This window comes from Herpailurus yagouaroundi, unplaced genomic scaffold, assembly GCF_014898765.1.
Source record: "Herpailurus yagouaroundi ecotype Mexico unplaced genomic scaffold, PumYag 182, whole genome shotgun sequence".
Classification (NCBI taxonomy): domain Eukaryota; kingdom Metazoa; phylum Chordata; class Mammalia; order Carnivora; family Felidae; genus Herpailurus; species Herpailurus yagouaroundi.
In genome coordinates this window covers 38,681,312-38,701,284 of record NW_024412413.1, presented here as the reverse complement: position 1 = coordinate 38,701,284, position 19,973 = coordinate 38,681,312, and the positions used below count along the sequence as shown (strand labels likewise).

Below are 19,973 nucleotides of genomic sequence, written 5' to 3'. Positions count from 1 at the left end.
GAGAAGCTGAAAGAATGAGATAAATCCTGAGTAGAGAATTGTTGGAGGACATCACGTCTTCAAATGTCTGAACAGGAGGACCTTCACTTACTCTAATTGCAAATATATTTATCAAGAACAATGGACTTCATTGTATTAAATCAGATTTCTTCTTAGAACAAGGAATGCATATCTAATAATAGGAGTTCTCTAAAAATAATATAGGAAACTACTTAATGTAGCAAGTTCTCCATCTTTGTGAATAATCAGGACCTGGAATCCCCTTGTCAGATAATTTGAGGTGTTCAGATAAGGTATTGCTAGAAGTAAATTAAGTAAACTCTAAAATTCTTTCCTAATCTGAGTTCTATGAAAGAAAACTTAAAAGAGTAGAGACTGATTGAGCATGGAAGTTTAGTAGGGGGCTAGGTACAATTTAGGGCTCATTCGAGGTGTGGTAGTGATAAAGTGATATCAGTCAGAGTGGATTTGTGTTTTTTTCCAGCTCCCTTCAACAAGAAAAGGGCAAGGGAATTGAAGGCTTATGTAAAGGCAGTGATTATAATCAACAATGTCATTGAGAATGGATAAAGAGTGGAAACCTAGTGGTGAAGAACCAAACCAAAAAGAATAAAATAGGTCAAAAGATCAATGGATTGGAGGTCCCAGTAAACTTGAAGACTTGTTGCTTTGGGTTTTAGAATAAATGAACAGGAGATAAGAAAGAATGGTCAGAAAGAGTTGCATGAAATTGAGATCATGGAAGATTCAGGGTTCCTGGTAATAGTGATGGCCTTGGGAGTGCCTGAGATAGGGTGGAGGACTAGATTATTTGAAGAGAGCTGGGAGTGTTTTAAGGATTGTCTGTAGGAATACTGAAATCACCACAAATTAAGATGGTTGCACTGAAGACAGTGACATCGAAACAGGCACTAAACCATCCAGAATGAGGGGAGTGACCCTGGGCTTAGAAGGTCACTGCAACAATGAGGGGTGGTGGATGCCATTGATGACATTAGATTTATAGCTGTGAGCTTTTGTAAGGAGGGAGCTCTGTTGGTCTGAGACAAGGCTATGAGGAGTAGAGAAAACATCATACCTGAAGGCATAGTCACTTGATGACCATGGAAAAAATTAGACCATCAGGTGGGGTGGCTAAAGGAACAGAAGCCGTGTTCTTAGGAGAGAGCCTGGTTTCAGCTAGAGCAAGAGATGAAAGAATTATTCAGAGGTGAAGTTGAGGGTTAAAATAATTTTGATGATGTACTATTTAAGGAGTTTTTCTCAGAAGCTAAACTAGAAATATTTTCTAAATATTAAAGAAGATAATTAGAATGCTTAGCATTTTAATTGACTAAATTTATGTATAAAATACTGTGGCTATTTTAATATTGGCAGTAACTAATGTTTTCCTTTCAAAAATGTCAAAAAATAACATGGTAGTTGGATAGGGCTTTATGATTTAATGAAGGTTATTTTGAATACTGGAAGATTTTCATGTTCTTTCCATTGTTTTAATTAACCTGATATCAATGCACTACTAAGGTAAATGTTTGAAAATTATAATAATTGTGACTGTAATGTTTTAAATTGTAGTAACAAACGTTAATTGCTATATTTGGCTCTCTACTTAAATGTGAGAATGATTAAATGCTTTATGAGAAAATAATCCACAGTATCGTTTGCTTTTTGCAGGTCGGATTGTGGATAATAGCACGAAAGACCTTAAATTTGCATTCACTAACCTAACACCATTTACAGTATACAATGTATATGTCGCAGCTGAAACCAGTGCAGGAATTGGACCCAAATCAAATATTTCAGTATTCACTCCTCCAGAAGGTAAGAACATCTTCTGTAGTGTGTTCATGAGATATCTTACCCTGCTTGTGTGTTTTATTGCATTGGTTAAACATTGTATTAGAAGCTGTTTGGTTTATATTTACTTAATTCATGTTATTTTCTTATCAGATAACTACCAAATGCATTCTGTGCATGTGTTCCTTAGAACATTAAACCCACAACATGCTTTATAGAGGAACCAGAGATCAAACAAGACAGCACATTATATGTAGTGTCAGTCTGTTTGAGGCTCACAGTGAAGATTGGCAAAACCTCAATAAGTCAAAGTAAAAAAGGACATTAACATTTAACATTTAACAAAGACATTGTTGGACTCACATTATTCAATGTAGAATAGATTTTTCTCACAGAATAATATGTAGAGGAATCCATATATCCCTAGTGCCTCTAACAAAATATGTTTATAATCAAAAGGGTATTCTAAGCAAGTGAGGATTCATCGAGGGTGCATACTACAAATTTAACAGCGCATCCTGAAATTATGAAAACGGTAGTTCTCCTAACGAAGGTTTTTTTATTTGTATGTATTAAACATCGCAGTTTGGGATGAACTATAGTGTTTCAAAAATGTTACCCCGTTATTCCACAACATATTTTCCTGACCACCATCAAACTTGCCAAATATCTTCATTTTTACTTAGGGATTGCAATTATTGAGAAGAACACACTTTTTTTTTTTTTTTTTTTTTTGCGAGTATATTAATACCTTAAAAAGGTTTCAGGGGCACCTCATGGCTTAGTGGATTGAGTGTCTGAATTCAGCTCAGGCCATGATCTCACGGTTTGTGAGTTTGAGTCCTGTGTTGGGCTCTGTGCTGACAGCTAAGAGCCTGCAGCCTACCTCAGGTTCTGTGTTGAGCCCTCTCTCTCCACCCCTCCCCTGCTCGCATTCCCTCTCACCCTCTCTCTCTCTGTCTCAAAAATAAACAAATAAATAAATGAATGAATAAATAAATAAATAAATGAATAGGTTCCATATTTTTTTTGTGTGTAACATACAGTAACTTGTAAATTAAATACACACATGTGCAAGTGCACACATACACCTACAACTAAAGACTGGGCATACATTCATCGGATAAATCACTCAAGTATTTGACCATTAGAGGGCAGCAACTATTAGGGAATTTTGTTATTCTCCCCTTCAAAGAACAATTAACCATTGGTAATATTTTGCTGTTTGAAAGAACGTAAAATTATGTTTTATTTCAATTTCAAATGAAAATGTTTATGTGTCTATGGGGCGCCTGGGTGGCGCAGTCGGTTAAGCGGCCGACTTCAGCCAGGTCACGATCTCGCGGTCCGTGAGTTCGAGCCCCGCGTCAGGCTCCGGGCTGATGGCTCGGAGCCTGGAGCCTGTTTCCGATTCTGTGTCTCCCTCTCTCGCTGCCCCTCCCCCGTTCATGCTCTGTCTCTCTCTGTCCCAAAAATAAATAAATAAACGTTGAAAAAAAAAAAAAAGAAAATGTTTATGTGTCTATGATTTCAATACATAAAGTAGATGCATATTTATAAGCAAAATTTTCTCATTTTTTTCCTCTTAACATTTTTCGACTGTATTTCTGTCAGAAATTCTTAGCAATGTTTATGTCTTTTCCATTAGACCTTAAATCTCTCCCTATGTTCATCTAATAAGTGCTCTTAAGCATTTCTTAGAAAGTCAGAAAGCTTTATGAATAGGTAGCAAAACCAGCATAGTGACCTGGGCCTCATCAGACTAGAGTCCTTGAGTTTATTTTTAATAGCATTTCCTCCATCAATTTAATTGATCAACTAACTTTTATTCTTTTGTTATGCAGTTAAATGAGAATTTTTGTCTTCCTTCAAATCAAGCCAGTGTAGGCGCTCCTAAACTGAATCCACAATTTAAGATTATTGTTTTATTGTCATCTTTCTTGGCCTATAGCATTTGACAGAAACAGGGGAATTGGTAATAGATTGCCACATATGATGTCATGCTGTTTATTTTGGGCATCATTTATTTTTTTTTTTTAATTTTTTTTTTCAACGTTTATTTATTTTTGGGACAGAGAGAGACAGAGCATGAACGGGGGAGGGGCAGAGAGAGAGGGAAACACAGAATTGGAAACAGGCTCCAGGCTCTGAGCCATCAGCCCAGAGCCCGACGCGGGGCTCGAACTCCCGGACCGCGAGATCGTGACCTGGCTGAAGTCGGACGCTTAACCGACTGCGCCACCCAGGCACCCCCGGTTTTGGGCATCATTTAAACAGTTCATCTCCTTTTCCTTATTTCTGCATTTGACATGGGGGAGTCGAACCCACGAACTGCGAGATCATGACCTGAGCCGACGTCAGATGCTTAACTGAGTGAGCCACCCAAGAATCCCTCTTTTTTTATTTATTAAAGTAGGATTCTTTGTATTCTAATTAAGCCTACCAATTTATTTTCTTCTATATATTTAAAAGTAGACTATAGTCTATTTAAAAATTTATTAACAACAATTTTTAAATTAATTTCTCTTAAAGCAATAGGGTTCTAACATATCTCTAGATATTCATAGAAAAATGTTGAATTGACATCTTATAGATAATGATATATGATATTTCAGTAATATGGGGCTGATTTTGGTCACACTGAGAATGTTATGGTCATAGTCTACTTTGATCATCAAAGCAAATTAGTATCATGTTATTATAGCAGTATTCCTATACATTTCATAAGATTCCTACATAACCCTTAATATTTTACTGAACAGATTTCTACATAGGCATGAAAAGATGGTTTTGGAAAAAAATTAAAATTTAATAATTATACAATAATTATATAGTAATGTTAAAAAGTGTGGAGTTGCCTATCCCTAATGAGACAGTGCTATTGAATATAACATAGGCACCAGCATTTTCTTATCATTTCCATGAGGGTTAAACAAATCTTAAGTAAAACTTTGTTGCTTCAATATCCCCTAATAACTCTCTGTCACCAGTATTAAATATCTCATAAGAAGGTTAATATAATTTCTTAAATGCAAACAGAGTATTGAAATCTGTATTTATTCTTCCATAAATAGACTTATGAAAGGGAAGACTCCTGTCCTTCAACTTGCTACTTTCTGCAAATGGTACTGTCTTTAGTAGGGAAATCATTGAGAGAGTCAACTTTTCAGGGTTCTCAATGACTTTTATTTGTCAATAGGTATTTTTCTAATTTAATTAATTTAACTTATTAAAGTTATTAATAAATTATTAAACTTATTAATAAGTTATTAAACTTATTAACTTTATAGGGGCTCCTGGGTGACTCAGTCAGTTGAGCGTCTGACTTCATCTCAGGTCATGATCTCACACTCTGTGAGTCGAGCCCCGCATTGGGCTCTGTGCTGACAGCTCAGAGCCTGGAACCTGCTTCAGATTCTGTGTCTCCCCCTCTCTCTGCCCCTTCCCTGCTTATGCTCTGTCTCTCTCTGTCTTAAAAATAAATAAAAACATTTTTAAAAAATTTTAAACTTATTAACTTTATTAAAATGTAATTAATTTGCTAGATAATGGCAAGATTTATTTTAATGTATTTTCTTTGCCCCAGCGCCATTTGTCTCCATTTTATTTTTTCTAATAGTTTTTCATTTGAAAACTTCAAGTCATTTGGAATATTATTTACCCTTCATACATCTACTGTGTTTCTCATTTATTAATAAAATTTATATATGTATTGACTTGAGAATGATTCTTAGGTAATCCCTGTGGACAGCACCTCAGAATTGATGCTGAACCACGAATAATTGCCTTCTGTATTTGATTTTCTTTAGTTAATTTGGTATCAATAGTAATGGAGTTTGATCTAATCCATACTTCTCTAATTTCCCCATAAGAATTTGTGGTGTAACAGATCAAGTATCTTTCTAAGGACAAGATATACTGTTGTCTACTCCATTTCCTTTATCCCCCAAGCTTTTTCTTCTTTCATTGAAAAAAGAGAGAGAGAAAGATAGCTTTACAGTTGTTCTTATACATGTTTTGGGTACATTTTTAAGGTAATATAGAACCACTTAATCTTTACTTGAATTGTAATTTTAGACATTAGTGTCATTGAGCAATACTTATTAAGTTATATTGAAAAATATCATAAATTAGAAGATAAAGAAACCGCTACTATTCTTCCATTTGATTACATACTATATTATTTATATATTATATATAATATAATAAATATGTATATTTTTGTATACATTGAAATATTTATATGTAAATAATATATATTTATATATTAATCATCATATACATGAAAGTTTATCTGTCTTTGAAAAAATGTGTATTGGTAAATATGATAATAACACAAGCTCTAGGGATGATATACGTTAATGAAAAGAAATTTATGAAAGAGGTGACTTGTGCAAAAGGTTTTATGTATCTTATTTCTCTCTCTATCCTCAAGTGCCTAGAACAGTGACCAAAAGATGAGGGCTCAGTCTGTTGAATGATGGAGTGAATCAGTGATTATGGGGTCCTAGTCTAGAACTCTTTCTCTACCCTTGAAAGGTCAAACTGTATTGCCTTCAGATTAGAAATTTTATGGGGAGAGATCAGTCTAAACAGTTATCGTTCTATATATAGATATACTGAAATGTTTTTGGAAAAGGGGATTCAAAGAATTAGCAAATTCTAGATGGCTCAGTTAGTTAAGTGTCTGACTCTTGGTTTCAGCTCGGGTCATGATCTTGCAGCTTTGTGGGTTTGAGCCCTGAATTGGGCCCTGCACTGGCAGCATGGAGCCTGCTTGGGATTCTCTCTCTGCCCCTCCCCTGCTCGTGCTGTCTCTGGCTCTCTCAAAAGAAATAAATAAACTTAAAAAAAACAAAACAAAAAAAAGTAGCAAAATACAGTTGTATCCATTTCATGTTTATCTCCCAGTTTTCTGAGCACCAGTTTTACTACCAGGCGGAACATGAAAATCTTGGTTGCAATAATCAAATAATATGCTCTTAGGCAAGAATGACTCACTCATCCATCTAGCTATTAACCATTATAAACATTTAGAACTATTTACATTAGTACAATGTCTAGGTTTTTTTAAATGATTACTTTATAGAGACAAAGGATAAAAAGCCTATGGAATGAAAACTCCAAACATTTCTTATATGGTTAATGTAAAACATAATTACATTCACTAGTTTTAAATAATATTTGTGGGAGCTGTGACATTAATTTTCAGTTCCTTTTTGTTATCTTAAAAGGGAAAAAAGGCCATTCTCTATTTATATTATACCCCTAATGTGCCTCTGTTCTAGATGGTATTTGCTAAAACTATACTAATGTGAAACAGCTTAGGGAAATGAATTCAATGTTTTACCACATTGATCATAAGGGGTATATTATTTTCTTTCCCGAAAATTTCATTCAAGGTTCCTTACATTCCTTTCATTCAAGGTTCCATAATTATATTTATAGATCACTTTATAGATCAGCAAACTTAGGGGAAGAGTTAATTAGCTATTCATAATCACACAAGGAGCCATAAACAAAAAGTAGACAAAAGCCAAGGGCATCTTTATCCTTGATCTATTACTCCTGTGGCACTGGAGAGTTTACTGGATGGCACTTTTGGTCACTTTCTAACTAGAATTTAAGTACTTGGTGCTTTATTTTAAGCAGTTATTAGTTTGTTTCTGTTTTTTTTTTTTTAATTGTTGCAAGAGTGAGGGAGTCCAAAATTAGAAACTCACATAATTCATTTGTAAAGCCAGCAGACCAAAATCAAACAACTCTTCAAACAACCTCACATAAAAAGTTAAAAGGCAACCTAATTGAATTTACCCACTACATATCATTGCATTCAGAGTCTTATGGATATTATTTTTCAATATGTTATTATAATCTTTATAAAGCCGTCAAGGTTTCTACTGTGCATTAATCATCCATAAACAGCTTTCTTTGGGAAGTTATTTTATTAATTAGTATGTTTCAAACAAATATTATGACATTTTAATTTGAGGAAATTGTTCCACATTATCCTATTTTTATACACATTTTGAGAACAAAATGTAGAAATTCAACTTTACCTGTGTCTTTAAAGAATCTTACACATATTTAATTGTTAATAAATAGTAAATTGTTTTAGTCTATTTTCTAATAGACTTTCTTGTGAATCTTAAATTTTGAGCTAAGAACTTAAGGAATTTTTAAAATTTAATAATATACTTTAAACTGTTTCCCTCTTTATTCATTTTTTTTAGTTCCAGGTGCAATATTTGATTTACAAGTTGCAGAAGTAGAAGCTACACAAATAAGAATTACTTGGAAGAGACCACGACAACCAAATGGAATCATTAACCAATACCGAGTCAAAGTATTAGTTTCAGAAACAGGAGTAATTTTGGAAAATACTTTGCTCACGGGAAAAGATGAGGTATTGCACTTTCACGTCACCTCTTGGTGATCCCTTTCTTTTGGTTCTAGCCCTCATAATTTGGAAAAGTTTCCAGCATTCAAACATAAAATATTTGATAAGCATCATGGTTACAAAGTGAAGTAAATTTGGGCTATGTTGATAGTCTAGCGAGGCCATATTTCCTTTTAGAATATATATTATTAGTTAAATGCTGTTATTCTTTTTCAGCATATAAAATGTTAATTGAGCAATTAAGCAGGACTAAAGGAGCTTCCATAAGTGAATATTATTATGGTAATTCAGTTAACTAATTGTTTAGAAACTCCTGTTATGATTTAAACACTCCTTCCAGGCTATGCTGGCAATTTGGAATGGTTGCCAGGGAAAGGCACAGTAATTTAGCAGTTGTTGTTGACAAACGACTTGTCCTGTTCAGTCATTAGAAGCTAATTTTCTCAGGGGCACCAGAGTGGCTCAGTCAGTTAAGCATCAGACTTCAGGTCATGAACTCACAGTATGTGAGTTCGAGCCCCACGTTGGGCTCTATGCTGACAGCTCGGAGACTGGAGCCTGCTTTGGATTCTGTGTCTCCCTCTCTCTCTGCCCCTCCCCTGCTCACACTCTCTTTCTCTCTCTCAAATAAATAAATGTAAAAAATTAAAAAAAAAAAGAACCAAACAGAGTATGTTTGATTAAAGAAAGTAAATGACTAAATAAAGGAGATTAAATCATTCATAGACATAAAATAAGAGGACAATGTGTTTGCCACTATTCACAATGGAAGTCTTATCCCCCCCCCCTTTTTTTTTTTTTTTTTGGTTAGAAGTACAGGCCTCACTGGTTTCCCTTACCTGTCTTTATTTACCTTACCCAGCCAGCTATTCACCTGTGAGTTTAAGCCTCCAGATTAGTCACATCCAGGTATGGGTACAAAAATAAATGTACTTAGTACCAATGAGTGCAGCAATCACTGGGCCTTGCAGACACTACCTGATGGCTATTCAGCAGTTGGCTTCTACTGTTTTGGTCCAGAATCACTGTTTTTTTCTAGCTATTTTTTTCTGTGCTATTATCTTTCCCCATACATATTGTCCACTCTATTTCTAGTCTCAGCCTTCTTCCACTTCTCGTACCTACTTGAAAATTGATGTTACTATGTTCTCAATGCACTCTGGCTGCCCAGGATTTATTGCTCCAAATTATTCACCATCTCCAGCCCAGGATTAAAATTCAATCCTATGTTTACTCCTTTTCTGTGTGCAAAAGATGTGAGTTATACTTTCTTTAATACTCTAGTTGACAACTCAGACGAAGGGCAAAGTTTAAACCTTTGCTCCTGCTAAGATAGTCTTAAATTAGATAGTTAGCTGTTTTGGGACTGGGTGACAGGTCTCCCACTTCTGTTAATGACATCTGTTGAATAGCCAGCCACACCTGTTTTTCTCTTGAAGCTAAGACGTTCTAGAAAGGCTTCTTTGTGATTCTGTCTCTGTTGACATAGCTTGTAATCCCTGTGATATACGGAAAAGGACATGAGCTTTGGGGTCATATAAATCTGGGTTTATATCCTAGTCACTTAATGGGCTCCACAGTAGAGAGATTGAGAGCATGGACCTAGGAGACAGAATGCTTGGGTTTAAACCTTTGTTTTGCCATCATGGCTAGTTTAACCTTAGGAAAGTTGGCCTGACCCTTCTGATCTGTACAGTTTGTTCTTCTCAAAGATAGAGATTATAAGAGTCCCTATGACAAAGGTATTAATAATTACTTAGTAGGTTAATGTGCATAAAAGAGGTAGAACTATACCTGGCATATGGTAAGTGCTATGCTACACAATTGTGACCTGTTGTGATTATTAACGATGGCATTGAAGCTTTCACCCCGTTTGACATTCATTATTAGCTTCCTTATCCTCTCTCAATAAAAGGAAACATAACACTTCTCCTTATTTCTATGACGGTATTTTTCTTTATTAGATCAGGCCCATTATTGGTATTTTGGCTCTCCCATGTGACTGGTGTTTGGGTTCATCTTTCAGGAAGTTGATGTAGCAGAGGCTCTAAATCCCAACTGACTTGGTCCTAGTCCTGGCTCTCCCCTTTTCTAACTCTATAACCTTGGACAAGTCAAATTTTGGAGATGTGGTGCCCTCATTTTAAAAGCAGGGCTTATACACCCACCTTACAGGGTGAGAAGTAAAGGAGATAATAGATGCAATCTCTGGTTTAATGTGTTCATTTATTATCCTTTTTTCTTGACCTTGATACAGGATAAGGACTCTTTCCTTTCATTCACTCTGACTTTTCAAAGTATGGCCTCCACACCCTTTCATAAGAATTCTCTTAAATCCCTGAAATCTTGTTAGAACTCACCAGTGACATCTAAGTGTCAAATAAGGTGGTTGTATATTTTTTTTTAATTTTTTTTTTCAACGTTTATTTATTTTTGGGACAGAGAGAGACAGAGCATGAACGGGGGAGGGGCAGAGAGAGAGGGAGACACAGAATCGGAAACAGGCTCCAGGCTCTGAGCCATCAGCCCAGAGCCTGACGCGGGGCTCGAACTCACGGACCGCGAGATCGTGACCTGGCTGAAGTCGGACGCTTAACCGACTGCGCCACCCAGGCGCCCCTAGGTGGTTGTATATTTTTAAGTGTCCCCATCTTCCTTGTCTTCTCCAAAATCCATCTTTCTGTCCTCCCAGGCTCCAGCTTTTTACTTTTTTCTCCCTCATGCTTCCTCCACTTTCATATGCTGTAACTTTGTAAAACTTTGGTCTTGTTTAATGAAAAAAAAAAAAAATGAAAAAGCTAGTTCTCCTATAATTTTTTAACTCCTTCACTATAAAGGTATTCCAGACAGTTCTGTTTTCAGCCATCTCATTACACATTTTTTTAAAGTTCGTTTATTTATTTTGAGAAAGGGGTGGTGAGGAAGGGCAGAGAGAGAGACAGAGGGAGAGAGAAAATTCCAAGCAGGCTTTGCACTGTCAGTGCAGAGCTCCATGTGGGACTTGATCTCATGTGCTGTGAGATCATGAAGTGAGCTGAAATTAAGAGTCAGATGCTCAACCAGCTCAGCCACCCAGGTGTCCCTCATTACACCTTTTGATGATCTCACAGTTTTAATCACAGCTTCCCACCTGCACTATTCCTATGCCTTGCTTTCTATTCTGATCTTTCTCTAACACTATATTCATAATTATAGCCATTTCTAGGGAGGTTCTGTCAGAGTTTATCACATCTAAACTCATTTACCCCTCATAAAAACAAAACAAAACAAAAATCCTTTTGGGGATGGTGGCCTGGTTCATGATCAGAAGGAGGAGACAAAGCTGAGGTAAGGAACAGATACTAGACAGAGATCCTGGGACAGTGATGGAGATCTATGAATGTTTTCACAAGACACATAAGAAGAAAGTCTGTCCAGGCAATTAATAGTTTCAGTTATCAAGAACAAGTCCTGGAGAGAGACTAATTTGAAACCTAGATAGCAGACAACTAGGCTTAGGATTCCTTTACCCCTTGGATTACACCACAGATCTCTGACCTGAAGGTCATTGTCTAAGCATTTAGGAGGCCTTTTACATGCCCGATATTTCTCTTTTCAGATCATGGCACCATCCTGCTCTCTGTCATAAACACTCAAAACCAGGGGACTACCTCTGACTTTGGTTATACTTAGCATTCAATAGTCATTCAATGTTAAACCAGTTATTATTACCTCCAAAGGGTGACCTTCGTGTATCGTATTTCATTACTGTGTCTCCACCCCAGCTCAGGATTGCATACTCTCTTGCCTGGACTGTTGTTACCTTACTACATTAGTTTTCCATTGTTGTATAACAATTTGCCACAAATGTAATTGTTGTGTAACAATTTGCTATAAACTTAAGACAACTAATTTATTTATTATCTCATGGTTTCTGTGGGTCAAAAATCCAAACAGCTTAGATGGATTCTCTACTTAGGGTCTCATAATGCTGCAATCAAGGGCTGATTGTGCTGTGTTCTCATCTGGTGGCTTGACTGGGAAGAAGCCATTTCCAGGCTCATGCAGAGTTTCAGCAGATTTAATTTCCTTGTGACTGCAGAACTGAGGGCCTCAGCTTCTTGTTGGCTCTTTGACTGGAGACTAGACTTAGTTCCAGCTTGTAGAGGCCTCCCACAGTTTTGCCACAAGGACTGTCACAACATGGCCATCTACTTCATTATGCCAGCAAGCAGAATCTATATAGTGTAATATAGTATAATATAATCATGGGAATGCTATCCTCTCACCTTTGCCTTATTCCATTGGTTAGATGAAAATCATCCTTCCCTTGCAACAGGAGGGGATTATACAAATGCATGAATAGCAGGAGGTAGGAATAATAGGGGGACCACCTGAGAGACTGTCCACCACAGTCTCCCAGCCAACTATTTTATATTTCACAAATCTATTAGAATAATCCTTCCAGATTTAAATATATTACTTAAATTAGAGACATAACCAAATAAGACTTGAGAACAGATGAGGAAATATATATCTATTTAAGAAATCTAACTCCTCAGTATCATAGCAGAAAGTCAATAGATACTATCTCAAATAATTGAGTCTTAACAGAGCAGTATAAGAATATTATTTAGTGATTGTAGAGGTAAACACCATGTGTATATCATGATGTATATTGTGTATATCATGATGATGAAACTTAAGAAGTATTAACTTATAATCATCTTATGCTAGGCTTCATCTGATCTCATTACCCTTATTGAAATTATTTTTCCAGTGTCCTCTAATGGTTTGTTTGTTTCTTAATAAATAGCGGTTATTGAAACATGCTGAAACATGTATAAGATTTTACTTTCAATATTTAAGTAAATACTTGAAAAATATACTAGAAAATTTAATCTCAGTGTTTGAAGACTTTTATTTAAACTTCCAAATTTATATATGAATCTCATGTATAACATACCTAATAAATCATTGGGAATCCAGCCTCTGCTAAAATATTTGATGAACTCTGATAATAAGGTACTTGCTACCACAGAATCAACTCCTCTTCTATGAACTTTAAAATATTCTTCTTTATGGCCTCTCAGGCATATATTTATTAAGTAATTATACAGTTCCCGGCAGTCTGTTAGGTCAGAAGATAAACAGATGAATAAGAAACTACCCTATTCTTTATCTGGTTTGAGCGGAACTATTTGTCTTCTAATGTTTACCAGGTTGTCCCATGTCTCCTCTCTAGACCCACATGGTAGATTATAGTGCCTTTGAGCTTGGAATTTGGAACCAGGGAAATGTGTTTCAATCCTACCTCTGTTGTGACTAGTGTTGTGAACTTGAACAGGCGACTGTAAAATGGAGTTCTTTTTTTTTTTAATTTTTAAAAGTTTTTATTTATTTTTGAGACAGAGAGAGACAGAGCATGAGCAGGGAAGGGGCAGAGAGAGAGGGAGACACAGAATCTGAAGCAAGCCCCAGGCATTGAGCTGTCAGCACAGTGCCCGACACGGGGCTCGAACTCACAGTCTGCGAGATCATGACCTGAGCCGAAGTCGGACGCTTAACCAACTGAGCCACCCAGGCGCCCCTGGAGTTCTTGATACCTATCTCTTTGGGCTATAATGAAGTGATACCACATGGGTGAAACTACTTAGCACTGTATTTGACACATAATACTTTTCAATGTTAGTCTTTGTAGTAGTAACAGCAATATACAATGATTTCACTTTTTATCATTTGAAGATGATGGCCATGCTTTCCCTAAGGATTAACATCCTCAGTTTCTCATCAGCTATGATTTCTAGATCCTTCATATTATTGATTAGTCTCCTGTGTATATTTTCCAGTTTGTCAATGAGTCTCTTAATCAGCTGAACACAGTATTCCATATGTAATTTGATTAGATCCAAATTGAGAAGAACTATTTTCTTCTTTAATGTTCATTTCCCACTTATATCAATGCAAAGAATAAAATTAATTTCTTTGTAAGGCTCATTCCACTTAGACTGAAGTCTGTAAAACCCTAAAGTCCTCTCTCCATGGACTACTCTTAAGTTGAATTTCACACTCAGATCTCATCCTGTGCTTGTTCTTCTGGTATAATCCTGGGGCATTTTTTCCCCAAAGACACCATCTTACTGCCTAGTGTTACAAATTTCTAAGAATCATACAGATACATCTTTTCATCTGATGTGTTTCACAATTATATCAATATTTGTCATTTGTGAACCTGAGAAGAAAGCCAGCTGAATGCTTTATCAATTGCTATGGAATGAAGCTGACAGGACTCAAGAGTAGTTTAGGAATGCTTGAGATAAAGTTTACTTTGTTGACCATTAGGAACAGAAACAGAATTAAGCTTTAAGAATTTGTCGCCCAAATAACGTAAAATACCCATTAGATTTCCAAACACATGCTAATTGCAAACTTTTCTTTTTACCACAGCTTAATAACAGCATAAATCATGTTATAGTCTATAATAAAATATAGAAGCATTTCTTAAGAATAAGTCAAACATTTCATTAATTCAATCCAGTAGACTTTTAGTGAGTCAAAATTGATAGATATAATAGAGATTAAAAAAATAAAATCACATTAGCTGTAATGAAGGTTATTACACGTAGAATCAGGTTGGTTTATACAGATGGATTAGGAATTTAACTCCAAAGAACTTCTACTTCTTTCACATAAATTCCAAGGATTCCTGGGTAGCATATGAGAGGCCTTTCATGTTGATGAACTGTGACATTCCCTAACTGTTGTGCTCAACCAGGGGAGATTTTTGCTATCCAGTTGGCAATTCCTGGGGACATTTTTCTTTGTCACAATTGGGGAGATGCTTCCAGTGGGTGGGGACCAAGGATGCAGCTAAACTTCCTACAACAACAAAAAAAATTATTTGACACAGACAGTCAGTAGTGCTGAGGTTCAGAGCCCTGGACTCACTCAATGAGTCTAAAACCTTTCGGAGTTGCAGTGGGCCTCTTTTCCCTTCCATTTCCCACATCTCCACTTCAGCCCCTTCTAGTTACTTTCTTAAGTTCTAGTTCTTTCCCATAATTTTGCCCATAAAATATTTTTTTCATCCTTTGTAAAACCCAATATCAAATGCCTTTTTAAAGAGGTGAAGTGTGAGAAATATTCATGGCATGGCCCTCTCAGTGGTAACTAATAACATTCTGGGTTGTTACAAAACTGATGTTCAAATCATTGCCCTAGTTAAGAAGGGACTTTCCAGAATACCAGAATTTGGGAGAAATTCAGACAGAATTATTGAGGTCAGCTCTTACATTGAAATGGCATTTGTCAACAGAGATGATTAACTTAGTTAATTGATGGGTTGCTATGGCTTAACTTTCAATAATTTATCTGACATGGAGTATAAAATATTGGGAGATTGAATGCAAAATTATAGTTTATGGGAAAATTGTTTGTAGTACCTCATTGTACCTTCTGTAGTGCTTTGTATACAATAGATTCTCAAAGAGTGACTGATTGATAGTGGAAACAGCTGTGTGGTTCAGGCATAAACTATTGACTGGAATACCAGAGCATCTCTGAATTATGTGTTTGTGATTCATGCCCTTCCTGATTTCCCTGTGGAGGCAGAGCTGAAGTGAGCTGTTGGAAGATAGAAGACCTTTAACTTGTCCAGTATAGAGTTCCCTATCCAGAGTTCTTTATCACAACATTTTTAGAATAGATCCTATAGGTGTCCGCCTGCTTTTCATCACAATATTTTTCTGGCTAAGGATGTAAAAAAATTTAGATAATTTTATTTTATAAATATAATTTGGAGAACTAGCTTTCCTTAGATCTTTTCTCCATTCTTTTATCTCTCAGAAAAGTTATATTTAAACGGCCTGTCTTTGTAGACACAAACTGCCTAAAAGTTCCTTGCCTTCTTGAGATTTTTCCTGAGCACCTCTTACTTTTTTTAAATACTAAGTATTGATGTTATTTAGGAGTAAAAACCCTGTTTTTGGCTCTAGGATAAAGATACCCCCCCAAAAGTAAGATAATTAACAGACAGGTTTACCAAAAGTTAGACATAAATAAAACCTTTATATGTATTATAAATTTTGAGGGTACAAGAGCATGGAGTTAGGAAAGAATAAAATAATTTTCTTTTTTTTCAAAATGGGTTTTTGAGGTTAGCTTTGAAGCAGAACTTGAAAGGGAATAGACCAAAAGTGGGTAGTTCTTGCAGTGTTTTCTATTTTTTCAAAATGATTTTATCTTGGAAAATTTTGAACAGATATGAGTAGAGAATGTAGTAACCCCCTATTTGCCCATCACCTGGATTCAGTAATTAACATCCTGCCATTCTTGTGTCAGCCGTTTCCTATTGTTGCTGTTGCTTGGATATATTTTAAGATAAATTCCAGACTTCATTTTGTTCCTCCATGCCTAACTAAGAACAAATCTCTAAAAGCCATGGACATTTTGGTTCATACAGTGATTCCATCCCCACAACTATCAGAATTACCAATATATCTTGGTATCATCTAATATCTAGAACATATTCAAATTTCCCTGATTGTCTTCAAAGCCTATGTTGGTATGTATATATACGTATATATGTACTTATGTATATATGTATATATACGAATTAGAATCCAGAGTCTACACAATTCATTTGGTTGTTAAGTTTCTTAAGGCAACAATTACTTCGATTAATGTTTAGTCTTATTTTCAAGGTTGAAAAACTACACAAAATACCTAATTCTATTTGGCCCAAATACCCTTTCCTCAATTAGTTATGCTGTGTTGGGAAGGCGAAGGGAGAGAGTCACCTTGCTATCCAAATAGAAACTCCTACTGTATTTATCTGTAATGTGCCCTGATATTTTCACTTCAGTGTCTGTTACTTTGGTGAACTTGACATGTGTAAAGTACATTATGGGATCCAGGAGCAATTGCAGGTACTTAAAATATTCGTTAGGTCGAGAGCCTTGGATAGGCTGTTTAAAAGCTATTACCATGCAGTTCTGTCCTTGTCTATAACTTCAATTGATTATAGATAAATTACCATTATTGATGTATCAAGCAGGCATGCAGGCCTCTTATACCTCATATACAAATGAGAACACACAGAGAAGCAAAACATATTTTAATAAGGCAGTATGCCTAAAACACTTAGTTTTGAGGGTGGATAGTTTTAAAATAGTCTAGTTATGAAACCTTTGTATGAGGATGTCTAATTTTATAATAAAGTAACTAAATCCAATCAGAAACAAGTATCTCCTTCATTCAAAAATATGGCATTGATCTCTTAAGATAATGGAGTGATGAGAATGTGTCAAAATGATGCAGGAATTTAGTAGCTTTAGAATGAAATCTGGGAATGTAATGGAGACAGTAGTCATGGAAATAATATTATCTTTTTGCAAAGTGTGATTCCAAAGTTACTAGTTTTTCTTAACTAAATACTTGAGTGAAGTATTTAAGTGTAGCTTAATAACAGCTATTAAGTGTAGCTGTTACAAATGGTCATTGTAAATGTCTGTCTTTAATTACAGTATATAAATGATCCCATGGCTCCAGAAACTGTGAACATAGTAGAGTCAATGGCAGAATTATTTGAGGGTTCAGCAGAGATATCTTCAGACCTGTATTCACTTGCTTCAGCTATATATAATAGTCATCCACATAACTTTCCTGTGAGGAACAGAGCTGAAGACCAGCATTCGACAGTTGGTAGGTACAATTTTTATGTTCGTTGAAGCATTTTCAACGCCCCAGTACTAGCTAGCACAGATATGAACCTTAGCTTAGAGTTCAACCAAATTATTAATGGTTCACGGGCTAGAGTCAGATTTTTTTTCTTCTTCAACTGTTGGATAACCTCATGCAGCAAATGGATATGCCACACAGGCAGGAGCTGGCCCCTCCTAACCCATTTGACCTTCCTCCTAGAGAAAGTAGCACCCTAGAGTCTTTGGCCAAGCTGCATAGACAATCAGTTATTACAGTTGCCAAAGCAGGTGTGATGGGGAGGGATTAACATATCTTCAAATCATTTACAGGCCTCACACTCTCTGCAGCTTTTGACTAATAGGTTTTCAAATGTCACTAAAGGTAAATAGGTCAGAAAGTTACAACCTAGTGCATGGGGTGATAAACAGGTGTAGGTGACCCCAATGACGTGGTGATGTCATTAGTATATACACTTGCTTGTCAGGGTCAATGGATCTTACTGTTTCTAAAAGAAGAATGTCATAAATAGCAAATTAAAAATATTTGGTTACACAACACAGATATGAATGACTCTCTGGTCACTCTAAAATGCTAAGTTAGAAGAACATTTTTCTCATTGCCTTTTTTTCTGTTTAGTTGTTGTTTCATTCCAAATTAGAGGTGTTATTTTGTTGATGGAATAGTCAACTATATCACATTACATTAAATATGTGTTTTTTCATTTACTGATCCATTTTTTTCCTGTGCAAAGATGAGCAACACTAAAAATTAAGAAGCCTACAATTTCTGATATAGACGTTTCCTTGAGTACCTTGTTTGGCCTAATTTTTATTTAAAATTGTTGGAAGCATATGTTCTTAATAAAAAAAATAGCATTAGTTGAAATCCTTATTCAGACATATTTATGTGTCAGTTACCCAAGCATGCTTGCTTTAAAGCTCCATGGGCTTTAATATAGGTATGGAGATCTTTAAGTCCAAATAAAAGTCTCATTTCTATAACATTCACTTGCTACATAGCATTGGCTTATAACATTTTAATTTGTTATATTACCTAGTCTTTCATTTAATAAAATTCCTAGCTCGTCCCTTTGAGAAGGTTTTGTTTTCTCATTAATCTCATATTCCAGGATGTATTTATTATTAATTATGCCTGTTTATTATTTATACGTATTTTTATTATTTCATTTAAAGGAGTACACGAAGAAATTAATGGCGAATGTGAAATCAAGTTTAAGATTTCACTCTGTGAGGAAACATAATTTTGATCATAATTTTTTTAAACTGATTTCAAATAGGAACTGCAAGGAATCTGTATATCACTGATGTTTCTGCTGAGCAGCTGTCTTATGTTATCAGAAGACTTGTACCTTTCACTGAGCACATGATTAGCGTATCTGCTTTCACCATCATGGGAGAAGGACCACCAACGGTTCTTAATGTTAGGACACATGAGCAAGGTAAGAATGTATTTCCTTTGAAATAATTACCTACAAATATTGCTCTTACACATTATAATACTTTTTTTTTCTTTCATTCACATTAATTGTTCATTCTTCTTTACAAGTGCCAAGCTCCATTCAAATTATAAACTATAAAAATATTAGTTCTTCATCTATTTTGTTATATTGGGATCCTCCAGAATATCCCAATGGAAAAATAACTCATTATACAATTTATGCAGTGGAACTGGATACAAACAGAGCATTCCAGATGACCACCACAGAAAACAGCTTTCTCATAACAGGTAGAACAATCGTTTTTAAAACATTCCTGTTCTGATGAAAATATGCATCTTTCTGCCTCAAACACTGCTGGACATATGCTGCATCATTTCAGACTTGGTTGTGCTGTGCTGCCGTGGATATCTTGAAAAATACGTGCATGAGTAACTTGATTAGATGGTTTTCTTTATCTATATTTATCTGCAAAGAAATGACATCATCAGGTTACAAGTATCATAGGTATATGTTTAACACAGGGAACTTTAGGGGTGCCTGGGTGGCCCTTAGTCGGTTAAGCGTCCGACTTCGGCTCAGGTCACGATCTCGCGGTCCGTGAGTTCGAGCCCCGCATCGGGCTCTGTGCTGACAGCT

General features: G+C 35.7%; 1 protein-coding gene across 3 annotated transcripts in view; it reads left to right on the top strand.

Moving 5' to 3' along the window:
- PTPRQ (protein tyrosine phosphatase receptor type Q) overlaps positions 1-19,973 on the top strand; it is a 227,369-nt gene that overhangs the window by 36,432 nt on the left and 170,964 nt on the right. For all 3 annotated transcript variants that reach the window (XM_040491337.1, XM_040491338.1, XM_040491339.1), the window contains 5 exons: positions 1,675-1,821; positions 8,031-8,203; positions 17,701-17,878; positions 19,176-19,337; positions 19,445-19,624. In XM_040491337.1, the coding sequence (XP_040347271.1) occupies positions 1,675-1,821; positions 8,031-8,203; positions 17,701-17,878; positions 19,176-19,337; positions 19,445-19,624 (840 nt within the window). The remainder of the gene's footprint in view (positions 1-1,674; positions 1,822-8,030; positions 8,204-17,700; positions 17,879-19,175; positions 19,338-19,444; positions 19,625-19,973) is intronic.